Genomic DNA, 17,350 nt, shown 5'->3' with positions numbered 1-17,350 from the left:
TGTTTTGTAATGAATCCGACACGCTTTCCATACAGAACCATGTTTTGCTATGAGTATTATGCAGAGCCTTAATTCAGACTGGGCTCCCAAGCATTCTTTCAATAGGGACGGTAATGCTAACAGCAATGAAAATGGAGATGTTGTTAGATCTAGTAAAATTAAGGACATTAGCTCTGCAAGAATTCAGCTTGCAGGGAACGCCTGTTCTTCCAGGAAAGAAAAATCTTCATCTAATTTTGTGTGTAATGTATGCTATCATCTGTTAAATCAGATAGTACTTAGAATTTTAAGGTGAGATAAAAATATAGCTTACCAATCAAGTAACATTTAAATACTTTAAAAGCATATGGCTCTTATTTTATCATTAATTAAATATTTTGGTGGGGGCAGGGAGGATTTCTGTACATTAGAATTTAATCAAACTTGAAGTAATAAAAAAATCGCTATATCTGTTCTCCTGGGACACAACCAATATCCTCTTGGGTTCAAATGGATTTCCCTTTATTTTTTTTTTTCAAACTTGCTGTCTAATAAAATACGGCTTTGAAAAAACCTCTTATCATTCAGTTAATTAAATAGTATAGATGTAAGCAGTAAAATGATTGCCATTTTGAAACTATTTTTTTAATGACAAAAAGCATTACTACTTGGAGACATGAATGTAAATTTAATAAGGCTTTGGATGAATCGTGTATATAAAGCTTTTAAAACATACGAAGATCTGGCTCAAATTGCTCCGTGGGAAAAATACAGTGAAAATATTGAGGGACACAGACTGTGCTGTGTTACGTAAACTGATGCTTTTAATTTTTTATTATTGCTTTTGCACATGCAATAGGAGACAAATAAAAGCTTGAAATTACCTAGAGAGAAAGCAAAGGTCTGCATTCTCTCATATTTTATTATGAGTAATATTGCACTTTTCATCCTGAAACACTAAAGTGCTTTTCTTTCCTGAATTATATAGGGCAACTGGCTTGAGTCAGTTTCTTCAGTGAAGATTATTTTTATTTTTTAAGTTTTAAAAATACAGGAGAGAAAGGAAATGAAACATTTCACATTCAGATACAAACTTTCAGGAGTGAAACTCGCCTCACAGAGGCGAGGAAGAAAAGGCTAGGCAAGGGAAGAAAACATTACCTAGTTTCTTCTTGAGAAGAAAAAGAGCCTATTTAGGTCCTGCTTCCCTCCTGGGTTACTCATCTGTTCTTGAGCAGACATGTGCTGCTCTGCTTGGCTACCTACACTAACTGAAAAGATTAAAATCTTTCTAAACTCTTAAAATGTGTTTAGTACCTGTAACGGTGCTCATGGAATGGTACTATTCAAGGAGAGTGAAGGAGCGAGCATTGCCGTTCCTGAGAAAGGAGTTTTTCTGTCCTCTCTTCGGGGAGTATAAGTATATCTTTTCTTTTACTCTTTCCTTTGGGTGCAAGAACGAGGTGGCTGGATTTTTGCTGTGTCCTCGTGGTTGGAGGCACAGTTGTGGTTGGAGTACAGTTATGAGTAATTAAAGCCTCAGTATGTTCTCTTCCTAAGGTTTTTTTTCTGGTTGGGGAAAAGAAAAAAAGCTGAATGCTCTGAATAATAACGAAGCCTTTGGGGAATAATCTAGAGGAACTGAGCTGACTTTACCTTAAAACCAGACCGTGGATTGGAGAGCTCGCTAGAATTCACTTTTAGCCAGAATGGTTCATTGAAGTATTGAGATCAAAGATATAAATTCACTGTATGACATGAACTACATTTATTATTTTTTTTATTCTGTTCTCTAACTGCTTATGACAGTTTTAAAAAGTTACTACTTTTATTACCTTTTTTTAATTTGGCAAAACTTTTGAGAAACCAGCCTGTAAATTCATGTCTGTAAGACATAAAAGTCAAATTTTGCACGCGCAGTTGAATATTGGAGGGATACAAGACTTCTTGTGAGACTCAGGGAGAATGCCTACACTTCAGTCCTACAGATAGAAGCTTTCTCTAAAAAGTGTAGGTTCAGAAAAAGGTCTTCAAAAATTTAGTTCAACTTACTGGAACCTCTTGGTTAAACAATGAGAGCTGAGTGATGTGTTGGGGCTGTTGTTGCAGAGATGAAGATAATTCTTTCTTAAAAGAAAGAATTCTGTGTTTCATGCAACACAGAACATATACTGGAAAACTTCAGTTTGCAGTGAAAACAAAAGATGTCCTGTAACTTTTTTTTCAGAATTATTTGCTCTACCAAAAAGTACAGTTAGGTAACCTTCCTTTCAGTTCTTCCACACTGCTAATTCACTCAGCTGACTTAAAGAATGCCTTCAGGGAAACAGAAGCGTTGTCTAGAAAAAAAAGTTAATTGATCTCGATAATAGTAAAATTATAGAACTAATACCAGTGTGCCTCTTAGAAGAACATCTTAGCCGCAGCACAGCTGAGGGTCTTTGTTACAACTTTGATTTCTGGTTGCAATGCTGATTTAATACAGTTGCAAGGAAGAGGAGGAGTTTGCACACCTTCAGCAGAATCATTAGCAAAATTCCTTGCTATCAAAATACATGCAACTGGTACAATTGCAGAAAGGACAGAAAGGAATCTGAGTTGGTGATGACAGGAAAAGGAAGCATTTTATTTCCATAAAATGAATGGATTTGGTCTGGAAGTGCAGGATTAAATTCCATTACATTAGATTAATGAGCGACTTGAATTATTTGTTGGTTGTGCTATAGTATTGCTGCTAGAGACCCTTATGTATGGGTCTCTGGTCCGAGAGCTGCTTTTCGGAGTGCAAACGTTGCCAAGGCCCATGGTAGCATTATATAATATTTAAAAAGCTGTTGAGTGACTTACCGTCAAACGTAAGTTTTAATAACTTTTTTTACCTAGCTTTGACAAACCTAAATTCATTGTCTAAGAGCTCATTATGTAAGGTTCTGGGAATTCATTGCTGATGGCAAACAAGGTAGCTGTTAGAAATTACTGCTGTTTAATTTTCTATCTTAAACAAAACTAACTGTAAGCAAATTCATCCTATACAAAGAAAGTCTCCCTTTCACAAAAATTTAGAACACAGATTTTGTCTTTGTTTAAAATGTCTAAGTAGTAATTTTCTATCAAATTACTTATTTAAGGAGTAAATGGTCAAAAACTACGTTTGCTTTCACGTAATAGCATCATGCACTGAGGATTCTAATGCCTGTTTGGAATAAGGGATATATATCACTGTACAGTATTGTAATTAACATACACTGGAATGTAGGACCACAAAAAGAAAGATAAGGAAAAGTTGTCTTAATCTCTGGACTGAGCAAATCCATGGAAGGTCATCCTTACAGATTTTTCAGGCAAGACTAAACTCCACAACAAAGCAGGAGCGATAACTAATGTAACGAAGAGGTTAGCATGTGAAAAAAAGACAAATGTTTTGATGAGCAAAGTATAAATAGCCCTCCTTCTCATTAGCTGGACTGTTTGCGGCGTGGTGGTGTCGTGCATTCCGTTCATGCTCATGCAATTCGTCCTCTACGCACACACACACATTTGCTTTGGTGGGAGCTTTGCAAGAGGCTCCACACCTCCAGCCAGGACTAAGCTGTGGGATAGGAATTTGTACACTGCCCGCTTGTCTTTGTGCTAGGTGGAAGCCTGTGTTCTGTTTCAGCAAGAAGCGTACACTGGTGCCTGTGCACCTTTCTGGGAAACTGTTTAGTAAGATGGTCTTGAGAGTGAAAATGAAATGCAAACTACGTTAGGTGAGCAGTAGCCGGCAAAGTAAGCCAGATGGCCCATTTGGCATCTCTTTTTGGAACTGTGCCAATTCAGATATACTTAATGGTGAAAGCATTTTGTCTGAGAGCAATGCAGGCAAGATCCAAACGGGAAATAGAGGGAAGCGTGATTGAAAACAAAGAGACAGTTGGATAGGTGAGTTCCAGACAGACTCACTGAAAAATCACATAAACCATCTATCTGATGCAGCATGGCTTCCTGACTCTTGTGCTGGCACCCAGATGTCCCCCTGAGTAACCCATGAGTGCCCCAAGTGGAAATGTACTGAACCAGGACATGTGCTGGAGAACAAAGAGCTCTCCAGAGACCTCTTTCTTTCTCTAAGGACGCCTCTGTAGCAGCTGCAGAAAGCTGAGGCTGTGGCAGAGGCTGGGAAATGTGAGTATGCGCTGGCCTGTCAGACCCCATGGTACGAGTGGGTGAGTGTCTTCCCACCTCAGGGACCTGTTGCATAGGCTGGAGGGACCAGTTACAAGATGATTCGAAACACACTGTGTAAACCCCAGATTGCTCAGTATCCGTTTCCTGGAAAACAGTTGTATCCTTTTCAAATGTTCGTTGGAAACTTCATGGGTAGATTGTGGGTTTTGTGGATAATTACCAGTGGCACAATTAAACTTTGCAGGCTGATGACAACACCGAGGTAAATGCAAGAAATGGGCAGGAGTTTACTGATTATCTGCAAATATGAATGCCCAGCATAATGTGTCCTCCTCCTCGCCTGTACTGCACATGTAACTTAGGGTAAAACTGCATCACTCCACTTTTTATAGGGATATCCCTTAAGAGGTGAAACACATTTTCTCATCTTGATTGAAGTTTATAAAGTGAATACAATGTAGTTAAAGACAGTAACCAAAATCTCAGCGTAACCAAAACCACGTGCAATTTGGATTTGGTTATGGACTGTACATTTTGGGTTTTCTGTCCTAATTCTTGTCTCAGAGTGTAATTAAATCTATGCTAAGCCTTGGGAATAATTAAAGGCTTGATACTGAAAGAAAGCAGAATAGGTTTTAAGAGTAAAATAGCCTCATCACCAGCAGCGTTACCCAGACAGGCAATAACAGCAGCTGCTCTGTATACCACTGGATCTGCCTCTGCCAGGGCCCTTCCAGCTTCCTAGAGTTTCATGTTTCTCCCTGAACCCTCAGAGGGTAAAATCGTAAGTTTTGATAAGCAGAGGGGCTCACACAGGCTTCATCTGTATTATCAAGTCATGCAGCGCCAGCAGCTGGTTCAGAGACCCTGACTATGGACATTTCAGGAGGGGTTACTTAGGAGTTTCTCCAGGCTCACCCACTGGACTGAGCATCCGTTAACTGTGCATCCCTCAGCACATTTGTTGTGATTCTGCAGCTCACCTTCCACTTTGGTGTCATCTGAAAAGAATTCACTTTAGGTGCTCTGAGACGCTATCCTAACTGTATACCCAGTGACTTTCTCAAGACTTGTCTCAAATCAGTTCGACGTTGCAGGCAGAGCCCCTCTCGCCTCCAGGTGAAAGCTTGGGTTTTTCCTGATGAGTGAGTCACTTTCTAGATGTCCTGATACTGATCTTACAGTTTGTACATTTTCCAGTTCGGAAAATACTGTTGCAAAGCTTGAGAGTTACCAAAGATGGTAGTTTCGGCTCTTATAGTAGTATGTAGCTGTGATGTTGTTCTCCAGAAAAATTAGAAATGGGTGATTTGGAAGGACGGAATTTCACCCGGCTGACTCCCAGAGGTGCTAGGTTGGTTGCAGATTTAGGTACAGTCAGTTAGCACTGGCTTCCAGTCAGAGCCTGGGGGTAATAAGAACATTTGTCCCTGTCTTGCTTCCTGGTGCAGGTGCTCCCCACAGGCTGCAAAACCCATCACAGGGACATGAAATGGCTTTCAGCAGAGATCTGAATCAATTGTGCTGCAAGCCGTGAACTCTCGTCTCACTTCCACTTTGTAACAGGATTAAGACATAGTCACAGAATGGTGGAAGAAAGCTGTCACTTCTTTTGCAGACACGCTGTCTGTGTTTCAAGGATTTCTGCCCTCTGACTTACCAGGGTGCCCCTTTCATTAGCTCTAATTTAGGTTAAGAGTTTAATATTTATCTGTTTTTAAAGAGAAACTACTTACTAGCTGACAGAGCCTAAAAGCAATAGCAATAAATAACAGCAGAAAAGGCAGTTTCTTCACAATAAATGCTACGTACTGCTGCTAACTTGCGCAGTCTAAACATAAATTGAGGTATCCGAGCACTGGGAAAGCTGCAGTTTAATCCATGTGAGGCTCTTCTTCGTTTTAAGCCAAGGTTGAAACTGAAAAGGGTAGGATAGAATTGAGAAACTCTGATTATCACAACAGTTTTGTATCTTCATTTTCTACTATATTCATGTGGTAAATATACTAGAAAGTGGGCTCTGGGTTTGCATTTCCTTCCAGTCTTGTGCAGCAGGACATTTAACCATGGCAGTTGCGGTCCAATCTGCACTTTAATACGTTTTCTTCACTTGCTTAATTGTATTAATGGAAAGAGGAGGATGATCTTGCGGCGAGGACAGAGTACTGGAAGTCAGGTGATCTCGGTTATATTCAGAGTTCTGCCACAGGCTTCCTGTGCAGACTGCTGTAATCAGGTTTGCTAATATATAAAATTAAGATAATGACATTTCCTCTCCTTACCAGGGTGTTGTGACACTTAGTTCATTAATGTTTGTAAAGTGCTTTGTGCTTCTTGCTTCTAAATGTGCTCCTTACTGTAATAATGTCTTATGGATGGTATTAAATTTGAGAACAATGTTACTTCAGTGCCTGTGCACTTCAGTTGGCTGAAGGATAGTAAAGACCATTATTTTCATGTATTTTATGAGCTACTGGAATTTCTTAGATGACTTACTTGAAATTTAGCTAATATACAGTTATAAAACATATTGTGTCAGTACTATGCCCACTTCTTATTTTTTTTCTGCCTGTTCACTATGATGAAATATTTAGCAATGAGCAAGACTGTCTTATTCGGACCAAAGGGAGGAAGAAAGAATTTGGCATAAATACTCTAGCTGCTTCACTTCCAGCTCTGCTACTGATCCTGCCCTCTGCTCTGGTAAATCACAGAGCAGAGCTCTGTGTCCCAGTGGAAAATGCACAGAAAACTGAGGGAGAAATTAAGTTAAAACAAACAAAACCCAAAACTGGGGATATGAAAATGGAGAGTTTTGGTTTTTTATCTAAATTGCGGCGGTACTACAGGACCAAGCAAGTGTATAATTCATGTAGTACAGTTAAAAACAAAACAAAAAATAGTTAACTTACAAAATCTCTGAAGGTTTGGCAATGCGACTCCCAATTAATTCACTATAAATCACTCAGCTAAATTTCTATATTGCATGGGAAAATAACTCGGCTACAGTTCTCTTAATGTGCAGTACAGCACGTTTGTTAAAGCAAATGGAAGTTGTGCATAGAAGTGAAAGAAGAATAAACTGCTGAGTTTTTTTAAAAAAGCAAAAGCGAGAGTGTTATTAACATTCATTGCACATATCGGGGTTTTTCAGAGTGTGGTAGTTCACTGAAATTCTGCTCCTGTATGAAATCAAATGCTTATCAAACAATCACAGTACATGAAGCTGTCTGGTTGTAGTAGCCGGTGGTATTTACATCGGGTGAAGAAAGGAATTGCGAACTTACCATAAATAGAAGCCGTTCTTCCAAGGCTGTGCAATGTTTGTCAGGCAGTAACCACGCTGCTGGTACAGTACAAGCAAAAGCATACGTGTCCCCTTGCAAACACTGCCCAACATTAGATTAGTAGGAAGAAAGGAAAGCAGCTGGCACTTACTATCAGTATAAAAGTTCCCAGGAATTCTGAGAGGGCTTCTTTAACCAAGCGGTTCTTCAAGGCAAATTTCTCCTTTAAACTCCTTTTGCTTTTCTGGCTCATTTTGGCTTCCCCTATTGCTCTGGTGCCCTAGTTACAAATACACACAAAATTTGTTCTGTATTCGTCCCTGCTTCAGCTGAACTTTGACACTTTTACTTATACATTGAAATATGAGATTTCGTCTTGCACAGCCAGTCAAATCATCTGACTGCAAGCACTGACAGAACTAACTCAACATGCCCTAACAATTCATCATGAGTTTTCCATCCTGTGCCTTCTCTGAGTGCACTTCTATTTATACTGGTTAGATAATACCAGTAAGTTCTCAGTCAGAACTCTTATTTATTTCTTGCAGAGTGGATTAATCATTACCTTTTCTGCTATGTTACTTTTTTTTTCTGGTAAAAATGAATAAAACTTGCTCCTGACACCCTGGTTAAAAAAGGAAATAAAAGGGCAAAAAGAGAAGCTACAAAATAAGGAACAAAAAGATGATTGAAAATTTCTCTGACCTAGATTGGGATTTAAACCATGCTACTATTGGCTGTCCAGAAACTTTTCAAGGGGACATTGTAAAAGAGAATGAATGCTTACAAGAATGCCGTGCTCTACCCTGTGAACAAAAGCTCCTATCTTGTCACTTCTGAGGGATTTTCAGTGGCTATGAGGAATCTCGCCTCGGTGTAGTATGTTGAATTTGCATATTCACTCACAATTCTCTTTTTGGACTAAATGCCTTGCTCTCTAGTGACCCGCCCTGTTTACAAAAGAGCAACGAGGTGGAATAAATTAGGAACATTTAATGAAATCTGCTTCGGTCCAGTGGCTCCCTATAATCCAGTATAGGCAGATGAGGCACTGAGTGACCGTATGCCTCCAATATGTTTAGCTTTAAAGTGTATCGGTGCTACAATATGAAGCATTATAATACTATTTTCCATGGACTTAAGACATGAAGTTGCCAAGTATCCCAAAGAATTGGGCCTCCTAGAGAAAAATACTACACTCTTAATCTCGTGAGCATCTTGAATGGTTTTATCAGATGTGGTATGTTGACTAACATGCCATCTAGTTGATTTACAAGTATTTCCTGTCGTTTGACTTGACACCAGAACCTTAGCCCAGTTCTGGTAGATTATTTTGGCATGTGTTGTAGATGCTTGGTGCCTTGGTTTGTAGCTGTCCTAACCCTTTTTCACCTCGGCAGTGGGTATGTTTAGGTACTGTTGTCTGCTGTGAATAGGACAGCTTTACAGGATTGGGCAAACGGGACGCTTCTGTTCTTCCATCAGTGCTCTGCCATGGCTTAAGCTAGGACCTGATGCATGTTTGCTGCAGCTGTAGGCACCTTACCACCACCATTTCATCCCTTAACCACTCGGTTCACCCCACCACCCAATTTTAATCCTTAACCATTTTTCCATGTCCTTTTGCTCTCCTTTCTCTGCTTCCGCCTTCAAATACCGCTCAGCCTTTAGCTAACTCAGAAGATGCTGGCCTGTGGAAAGCCGCGTAGCTGATGAGCTGAGATGACTGCATGCGTCCCGGTGCTGCACGACTCAGGGTGAGCACCAGTACAGCAGCAGGCACGCGCTGTTGTTGGCATGCTGCAGGATCTGCCTGTAGCGCAGGTCCACACTTGCACAGAGAGCTGGGAGCTGCTTCTGGGAAGACCCTGAAAATAGCCTGTGTACAGCAGCATGAAAACCTTTACCCTATACCACTGCAAAACAAAGATATTATTCAGGACTTAATTATCACAGCATGCTAAAGTATATGTTTGTTATGTCTGTGAGCGAGGTCTTTCAGAATTATGTATACAGTAGAACCGAGGGAGCATACTAGGGAGGCAGACCATTCAGCAGGGATGAGATAAACCACTTCCTTTCTTCCAGGAAAATGAGAAATAAATAAATACATTTATGAAAGCAGTTTTCAGTGTTTGTCCATAGGGTTCTTTCTCTTATGCAGATGCAGATCTCCCTCACAAAGCAGTACGCAGAGATCTCTTAGTTTATTCTCACAACAGGTTTGAAGGCATTAACGGAAAGAAAATAAACTCTGATTTCTACTGGTCTCCCTCACCTGGGCCCTCTTTCCAGAGTCATAATGGTAGGGATACTGCCAGTGCCACCCATAAATCTCAACAGCCATGTCATCCGAGGGAAGAAAATGCAGATATCCTGCACAAATGGGAGTTGTATGCTGCAGCTATGGAGGATGAAAGTATAGAAGCAGCATTTGAAGTGACTAGCTCCACAGCTAAAAAGCTAAAAGAATTATCTGCCTTGCTAAAGAACCAAATGTTGGGTGGGCTGTGCGTGAGGAACTGTCCTAAAATGAATTGTCCGTAGGAAAGACTTTGGTGACTAATTGCTGGAGCTGTGCAATGTTTCTGCCAAGGGATTCAAATGCCCAGCTACGGAAGTGCTAGTGCCAGTAATTCGTTTTTTGCTGAATCCGATCTTAATGCCAGCAAAATAGCCCACAGGAAACATACCACTGATCCACTGGTGTTTTGAGAGGGTCCTCCAAGGGTGATCGTGGGAACTACAAAACTGTCAACGTGACTTCTTTGCCAAGAAAATTAGATGGATTGTTGTAAAGACTAAAATCAGTGGGCACGCAGATAACGCTGATACTCTGTAGAAGCATCTAATGGATGCTGTTAAGGGAGGTTATGCCTTACAAAGCTGTTGGCATTCTTCAAAGACACCAAAATGTGCATTGATATTATTGTTCGTGCTTGAACATGTGATCAGTGTAACCTTAGATTGCAGGACTAAGACCCTTGGGACCCTTATCCCAAGGCAGTCTGGACTGAACTATTTCTTCTCTTCACCTGGGTTCAAGCAGCGCAGGAATTCACACAGTGCGTACAAGCTAACCGTTTTTATAGTCATCTTCGCCCCTATAGAAATAGCAAAGAGAGGATAATGCACATAGCTCCCACAGCTTAAATCCCATGGGTAACAGTATACACTGTACTGAATTTTTAATAGCACGTTATTCAGAGTATCACATAAATTGTTATTACTGATGTAATAAAACCTAAACCAACACAGCTGGGGAGACTAAGGCTATAAACACACGGGGGTTTTTTAATTGTAATAATATGGTCATATTATTTTTTGAGTCTAAATCTGCTGATTTTAGTTGAATTAGACAAAGCCTGAATCTACCATAATTCACCTGTCTGGTCAAATGCCTTTGCCTAATTCGTATGTATGTTTTCATATAGAAACTGCTGCACGGTCTCTAAAGGACATTCTCTGTTTCGTGGATTGATCCTGCTGTTGGGGAACTCAGAGAAACAAGTTCAGGTGGGGAGGATCTGAACACACTGTAATTCAGCATTCTGTGCTTTGTGAACACATAAACCCCCTATTTCTTCAGTTCTTGTGTTTTCTGATGATTCCTCTGTCTCTGCTGTGGTCTCTGGTGAAAAAGAGCTCTTGAGGGCAAACATCTGCTCTGTGCAGCTCAGGTCTAGCTGAGCCCACCTTGGAGGAGGGGCAATGCACGTGAGGTGACCCCTTGAGAGTTTCTTTGTTCTTTCTTCTCTGTTTCTGTGTCCTCAGTGTCCGGATCAAACATTTCAGTCCAGATCATGAATATCAGATAAAAACCACACCGCATATGTGTGTTTCAAGCAATCTTTAATGCCCGACTCAAAGCTTGTTGGAGCCCGCTGATGATAATACTGATTTGAGGGATAATTTAACTGGACTTTCTGTAAAGCAGGACACGGAACTTTTCTTACTGATGTTACTACCTGTATATATATTATATTTAGTTACATAATTGATGATAATAAATTTTAAAACTTGTTATACAAGCATGTCCCTGTGACTGTAACATAGTGCCTCAGAGTTTCCAGGCAGGTTTAATCTCTGCGATAGCCATGCTGGCATAGTAGAGCACAGATGGCATTGCACGCCAACGGGCTCCATGGCAGGTCTGGCAGTGCTGGCAAAACCTGAAAGTGCTAGGGACGTGCTGTACAGGTGGTTACGTGCCCCAGGGTCGCCTGCTGCGCCAGGCTGTGCTTCCTTCTGAGTGTGCTGGATGCAGTTCTAGTATAACTTTGTCTGGTACGTTACAGTATGGGCAGGTCTGATTTTCTGAATGCATGTGGAAAAGGACTGTTTCAGTACAAAAAGAATTTTGCTTTTAAGGAATAGATTAGTTTAGTACACTTTGTTGTAGCCAATTTCCTGCTCTTTTTTCCCCTGCGTATTCCATTTTCTCAACCAGTTAATGTCCACAGGAAGTAAATATAAGGGAAGATTACTGACAGCATGTTCTTTTTAAAATAACTTTTTCCTTTCCCAAATGACAGAATCACAGAGTGGTTGGGGTTGGAAGGAACCTCTGGCGATCATCTAGTCCCACCCCTCTGCTACGGCAGGTTCGCCTACAGCAGATTGCACAGGATTGTGTCCAGGTGGGTTTTGAATATCTCCAGAGAAGGAGACGACACAACCTCTCTGGGCAGCCTGCTCCAGTGCTCTGCCACCCATAGAGTGAATTCTTTACAAAAAAGCCCTCAAACTGGAGATCAAAGTTTTAAATTTAGCCTTGCTATTAAAAACAAAATATATCTTGGTATATATACCTATGCAGCATGAGGAAAACCTCAAAGTATATCCAGTGGGCTTTGCAGTGACCTAAGTCCTATGTTTTTTTAACTGGAATTTCTTAACCATCTTCCTACAGGGCGTAAATTCTCTACAGCAATAGATACCCTGAGATTTATTGCGGCTATCTGTAGGGTTGTGAGGAGCAGGAAATATGAGCCTACCTAATTAATAAAAGAGACATAACGTGGAAGCTAAAGATAATGACAGATTTGACACACAAAGGCCAGTTAGCACGTTCGACGAACAAATGCAAGTAGCTAAACAGGACATCCGATTCTTGGTTCTGAAACCTCGTTACCACCAGGAGAGTGACGGTGGTTCCTGCATCTGACTCACCGACCCACCCACCTTCAGCTGCCTCCCACTCAGCGTGGGCCCCCAGGGATGCCAGCCAGCCACGTTTTGACTCTCTGAGGGAGATGTATTTTCTGTAAGAGCTGCTGTTCCTGGAGCTTCGTCCCCTCTCTACCACAACAGAAGTGTTTGTTTTGCCTCCATGCTCCAACCACTCATCCCTTGTCCCTCAGCAGGTGAGGTGTCGGTCTGCCTGATTTTGTTTCTTTTAATTCCTTTCCATTCAGACTGATTCACATTATGAAAGTTTAAATCCTCCATCTTTCCAGAAAGTTTCCGTAGGTTTTGCTTCTGGGATTCCTTCTATATATTAAACACTAACGATATATATAGATGATAAATTTCTCTCTGGTTGCTGTATAAGAATATTGGATCGCCAGGCCCAGTTCCTTTGGACCTCCCCAGTCAAGAATCTGTAATCAAAAAACGTGTTCCGAGGTTCATAGCAGACCCTTTATAGGGTGCTCGTAGGAGCAGACCCAGGCAGCAGTCTCCTGTTACTTCTGTGCGTATCTATGTTCATTAAGGTAATGAAGCTGTTAATTGAATATGTAAGTTCAGGTAATTAAATATAAGACTTATTTCGTTAGTTTAAAGGGTAATAATAAAAAATTTAAACTTGCAAACTAGATCACACAATTAGCAATGATTGATGTGATCTGGAAAGTGCAATATTCCAATATGAATTAGTTAATGGCTTCCATTCATTAGGTGATACACATTAGCAGAAGGTCAATGCATTTGAGTCTTGATGTGTTTTACAAATAATAAATTCAAACAGGTAAATTGAAGAGAAACTCAAATTAGAAAGGGTTGTTGGTTTTTTTATATGTTTAAATTCAGGATAGAATCCCTACAACGAAGAGCAGATCGCCTGTAGCTTCACGGCGATGGCACGTGTTCTTTGGAGCACTCTCCCGAGGCACTGCCACGCTCTGCTCGATGCTCCCGGTGCTGCTCGACGCTCTGCGGGAGAAGACAGGTGCTGCTTTGCAGGGACTGGGCTAAACCACCCTGTGGCTGCCTGTCGCTGTGCACAGGGTGGTGACCAGCCGAGGGGTAGCTGTGAGCTGGATGGTCTCGGGAAGTCTTCAGAGCAAAGGAGTTGCACCTCCGGCTCTCTGGGAAACTGGCAAAACCAGCCTTCTGCACAACAGGCCAGTGAGGGAGGTGTCACGTCCCAGCGGTCGACTGAAACGACAGTGCTGGCTTTTGACAGTGACCCAGTAATAACGTCAGTCAAACACCGACGTAGCCTCTCACCAAGCAGATCCTGCTTTACCGTTGTCACTGAATTATTTGTGGCTTGCTTAAAATTTAGAACTTACCATAGCAGCAATAACTGTTCTACTGGGTATAAAATGGCCAATATCACAGGTAAGAAAACTGATTTGCTCTACTAATTTTTAGTAAAAATTACATTAAGTTTTTGTCATTAGCCATTCATGGATTTTCAGTAATAAAAATGGTTGTCTTGAAATCAGCATTTATTTTATTTTTTACATTAAAGGTAATGTAGAAATAAGGAAAAGCAGATTTCCTTTTGTTTCCTCAGAATTTAAAATATATTTAGACTTAAAGAGTTACTAATAAGATTTTTAACATTCTTAAACAATTAATTCACTGGGATATTTGAAAAATCCCTGAAATATTTTACAGTATCATCAGAGTATTGTGGGAGTTGCTTTACAGATAATATTGCTTATGTTTATAACAATATTTTTACATTATATGTGTAAAATATCTTTATCTGGAGCACGAACTGACACCATCCTGCACACAATTCAAGGGCCATAACTCTTAACAGATTTCAACAGCGAGCCTCTTTCAATGATCAGCCTTAGAGACATTTAGGGAATTGATTCAATTAACCTAGAGGAAAAAAGTCCTATAATGTGTGATTTATGTTTGCAGATAAATTAAAATGCAGGGATCTCCTGAAGAGCATTTGCTGCCATCATGGTCAGTAATGAAAATAGCAGGCAATTAAAATAGGACACCTGAGGCTGAAGCTTTTACTGTATATGTCAGAGGATTAAGTTCGGATCTCATAAGTGGAAATCTGAGCTGAAAAATAACTTAGTGGAAGTTCCTTTTCAGTCCCTATTTTTCTTCCGAAAGTGGTTTCTAAAGCACACGGGAATAGGAAGGGTCGTTTACCGAGGCAGGAGGCGAAGGGCGCAGAGCAGTAGGCTCCTTCTGTCGGTACTGGCTTTGTATGAGGACCCGGGGGAGCCTTGCTAAATGGTGGCGGGACAGCTGAGAGGAATACGTATAAGAACGAACTTATGGATCAGATTAAAATCATTTTGGGGCAGATTTTGAAGTTGATCTTGAAATGAATCACTGGAAGCGTCTGACAGAGTGAGGTGATTCAGTTCCTCCGTGTGTGTGACAAAGTGCTTAAAGTCTGGAGCTCACTAGGGAGCGTAGGAAATACTCACGGATTTGAAGCAGTAGGAAGAGATTGCCTCGATAGATGCTTTGGTACAGAACGCTACTCTGCCCCAAAGAGGTGTCTGAGATACAAATAGTTTCACCCAGTTCTCGAATTGTATGACTTCCTTTAGGCAACGGGGACACAGTAGCACAGAGTAGAACAATACCAGTACTCTGAGCAACCCAGGGGTGCCTTGATTACATCTGTAATATCTTCAGCATCACAGCTCTGTCTTCTGCACCCTCTCTAGCTCCTGCTTCCATCAGATGGTGTTCGTAGAAGCAATGTCTATGTCCTTGTCTATAAATAATACCAGTTGCTGTTGGTGGGGGGGTGGGTGGAGAAATTGAGACTCTTTTTCTTCTTGGCAGTGGTTGAACTTGCTTTTTTCCTTTCACAAATTAGTTTACTTCTGTTATTACTGAGTTACGGTCCTAAAGCAGTAACCCCTCCCACACAGAACTTGCACTAAGTAGTAAATATTCTCTGGCATGGTTTGAAGCCATGACTCAGTTTGCGATCATAAGGTAGCTAGTGTAGTAGGATTGATCGGCGTGTCCAGCACAGCCTTACAGACCTCGCTCCTAATCCTGTTCGGCAAAGCTACTGCTGTCCTTGATGAGAACCCCCTTGTGGTCTTGGCGCTAAAGCCTACATCACTGTCTTTCCAGATGGTGGACGAGGAACGGCGGCTGGTCTCTTGCTGCTGCGAAGAGCAACAGCACAGGCCAGCGCTGTTGTTCCGGGGAGCCCTCTGTGGCCGGCTGTGGCCGAGGAGCTGGCAGCATGGTCAGTGCGGTGCTGTTCTCCTCTTGGGGAATGCCAACGGGGCGCAGGGAGCCGTTGGACTAAAGGTGGCTGGCTCCAAGTGCCTTTGCAAGCTCTATCGCTTTTAGATGTAAAGCAAAGTAAGTGGTTTGTACGACAAGTGGTTGATGAAAGTCAGCTGATGAAAGCAGCTCCAGATTATGTGGGTTTGAACTGCATCTCCACATGCTCTGAAATCCGTTTTCACCAAGATCTTCTGAACTTTATTGACTTGATTTAATGAGAAACTGTTATACAGCTTCCTCCTTCCTGAAACTTGTTTAAGTGCAGTCCCTTTTTAAAGGAGCACATCCCCACTCTGATTTATTTTAAAACAGCTTTTAGAAGGTGTCATCCTTGTGATGAAGTGTTAGGTCTGTGTTGCCAGTGTGTCATTAAAAATTGAATTTCTGACATTTGAAAGTCTCACTCATCCCAGTGTCACAGTTTGACAGCTCTGCATGTCACATTACAGCACAGTATTATGGATCCATTTCCCGTTGGGGGAATAAAAAGATGAAAAATGAGAGAAAGCAAAATCTGCGGTCTCCTCCTCCATTATTGAGCTGGAAATGCACAGAAATACGCGTGTTAACCCTGAAACGGCTTCAATGGCACCACGTATCTTGTGCTGCCTGTCCGTGCAGAAGCAACCTTTGTCCTGTGCTCCTGGAGAGAGAGAACGCGGGGGCAGTCTTCTCAGTTGTCCATGAGCTTGTAAAACACGGAGCAAGGAGTATCTTTGGGATGAACAAACAGATGTTGCAACAAAATCAGAACACGGCCATGCTGTGTTGTTTATTCTTGACTAGGTCAATAACTTTAGAGAGCTGTAACTTCCGTGTCCTTTCTCTTTTTATCTATCTGCAAGGTGGTGTCTTCAAACCGTGACATCTGATTGTTTTCAAAATGTTGGGGGTGTTTGCATCAGTAAGCAAAACACCACCAATTTTGCCTGTGCTTTCTGCCTAGAAGTTTTGACTAACAAGAGCGTAAGGCTTTGACCTTAAGTTTCTGACGTCCGTCAGCCCAGTCAGAGCAGAAGCTAAAGCCGTCTGGTGTTTCATCCAGCAAGTTAGGACAGATGTCCACCACCCATGAGCTGCTTGCTGCGGACGTGATGGGTTTGAGACAGAGAGTAGTGGATCTGACTCCGTTTGGCTGCCCATGTCCCAGTAACGCGCTGTACGGCAAGCTCAACCTCTTGCATGATGTGGCCTCTCACAGAAAGGGCCCTCCCCAGAAATAATAACTGGGAGCAGGTGGCTGTCACTTGAACAAATGATTCTCTTTCGGCCCCTTCCTTTTGCAAAGAACTTTCAAGAAAAGAGAAAGCCGCAGCTGGGCTACAGGACCTGCCCTGGCAGCGAGCACCTACTGCTGCTGGTCGCTGTCTTTGCGGAGAGGTGCACCTGGGTTCCCTCGCTGCACGAGTCCCAGGCCGCCGGGCCTCCCCACGGGCTGCCCGTGCCTGCAGCCG

The 17,350-nt window shown here is 41.7% G+C and overlaps 1 protein-coding gene across 2 annotated transcripts in view; it reads right to left on the bottom strand.

Moving 5' to 3' along the window:
• AQP9 (aquaporin 9) overlaps positions 1-7,907 on the bottom strand; it is a 25,605-nt gene extending 17,698 nt beyond the window's left edge. Inside the window, exons 1-2 of one of the 2 annotated variants that reach the window (XM_010140623.1) lie at positions 7,585-7,907; positions 7,434-7,492 (exon numbers count right to left, since the gene is read on the bottom strand). In XM_010140623.1, the coding sequence (XP_010138925.1) occupies positions 7,434-7,436 (3 nt within the window). In that variant the 5' untranslated portion in view covers positions 7,437-7,492; positions 7,585-7,907. The remainder of the gene's footprint in view (positions 1-7,433; positions 7,493-7,584) is intronic. The other variant, XM_010140622.1, reaches the window with a different exon arrangement.
• Between the last annotated feature and the right edge of the window lie 9,443 nt (positions 7,908-17,350).

This window comes from Buceros rhinoceros, unplaced genomic scaffold (assembly GCF_000710305.1).
Source record: "Buceros rhinoceros silvestris isolate BGI_N320 unplaced genomic scaffold, ASM71030v1 scaffold12187, whole genome shotgun sequence".
NCBI lineage: Eukaryota > Metazoa > Chordata > Aves > Bucerotiformes > Bucerotidae > Buceros > Buceros rhinoceros.
Note: the sequence above shows the minus strand (reverse complement) of the source record. Positions and strands in the feature narration are given on the sequence as shown.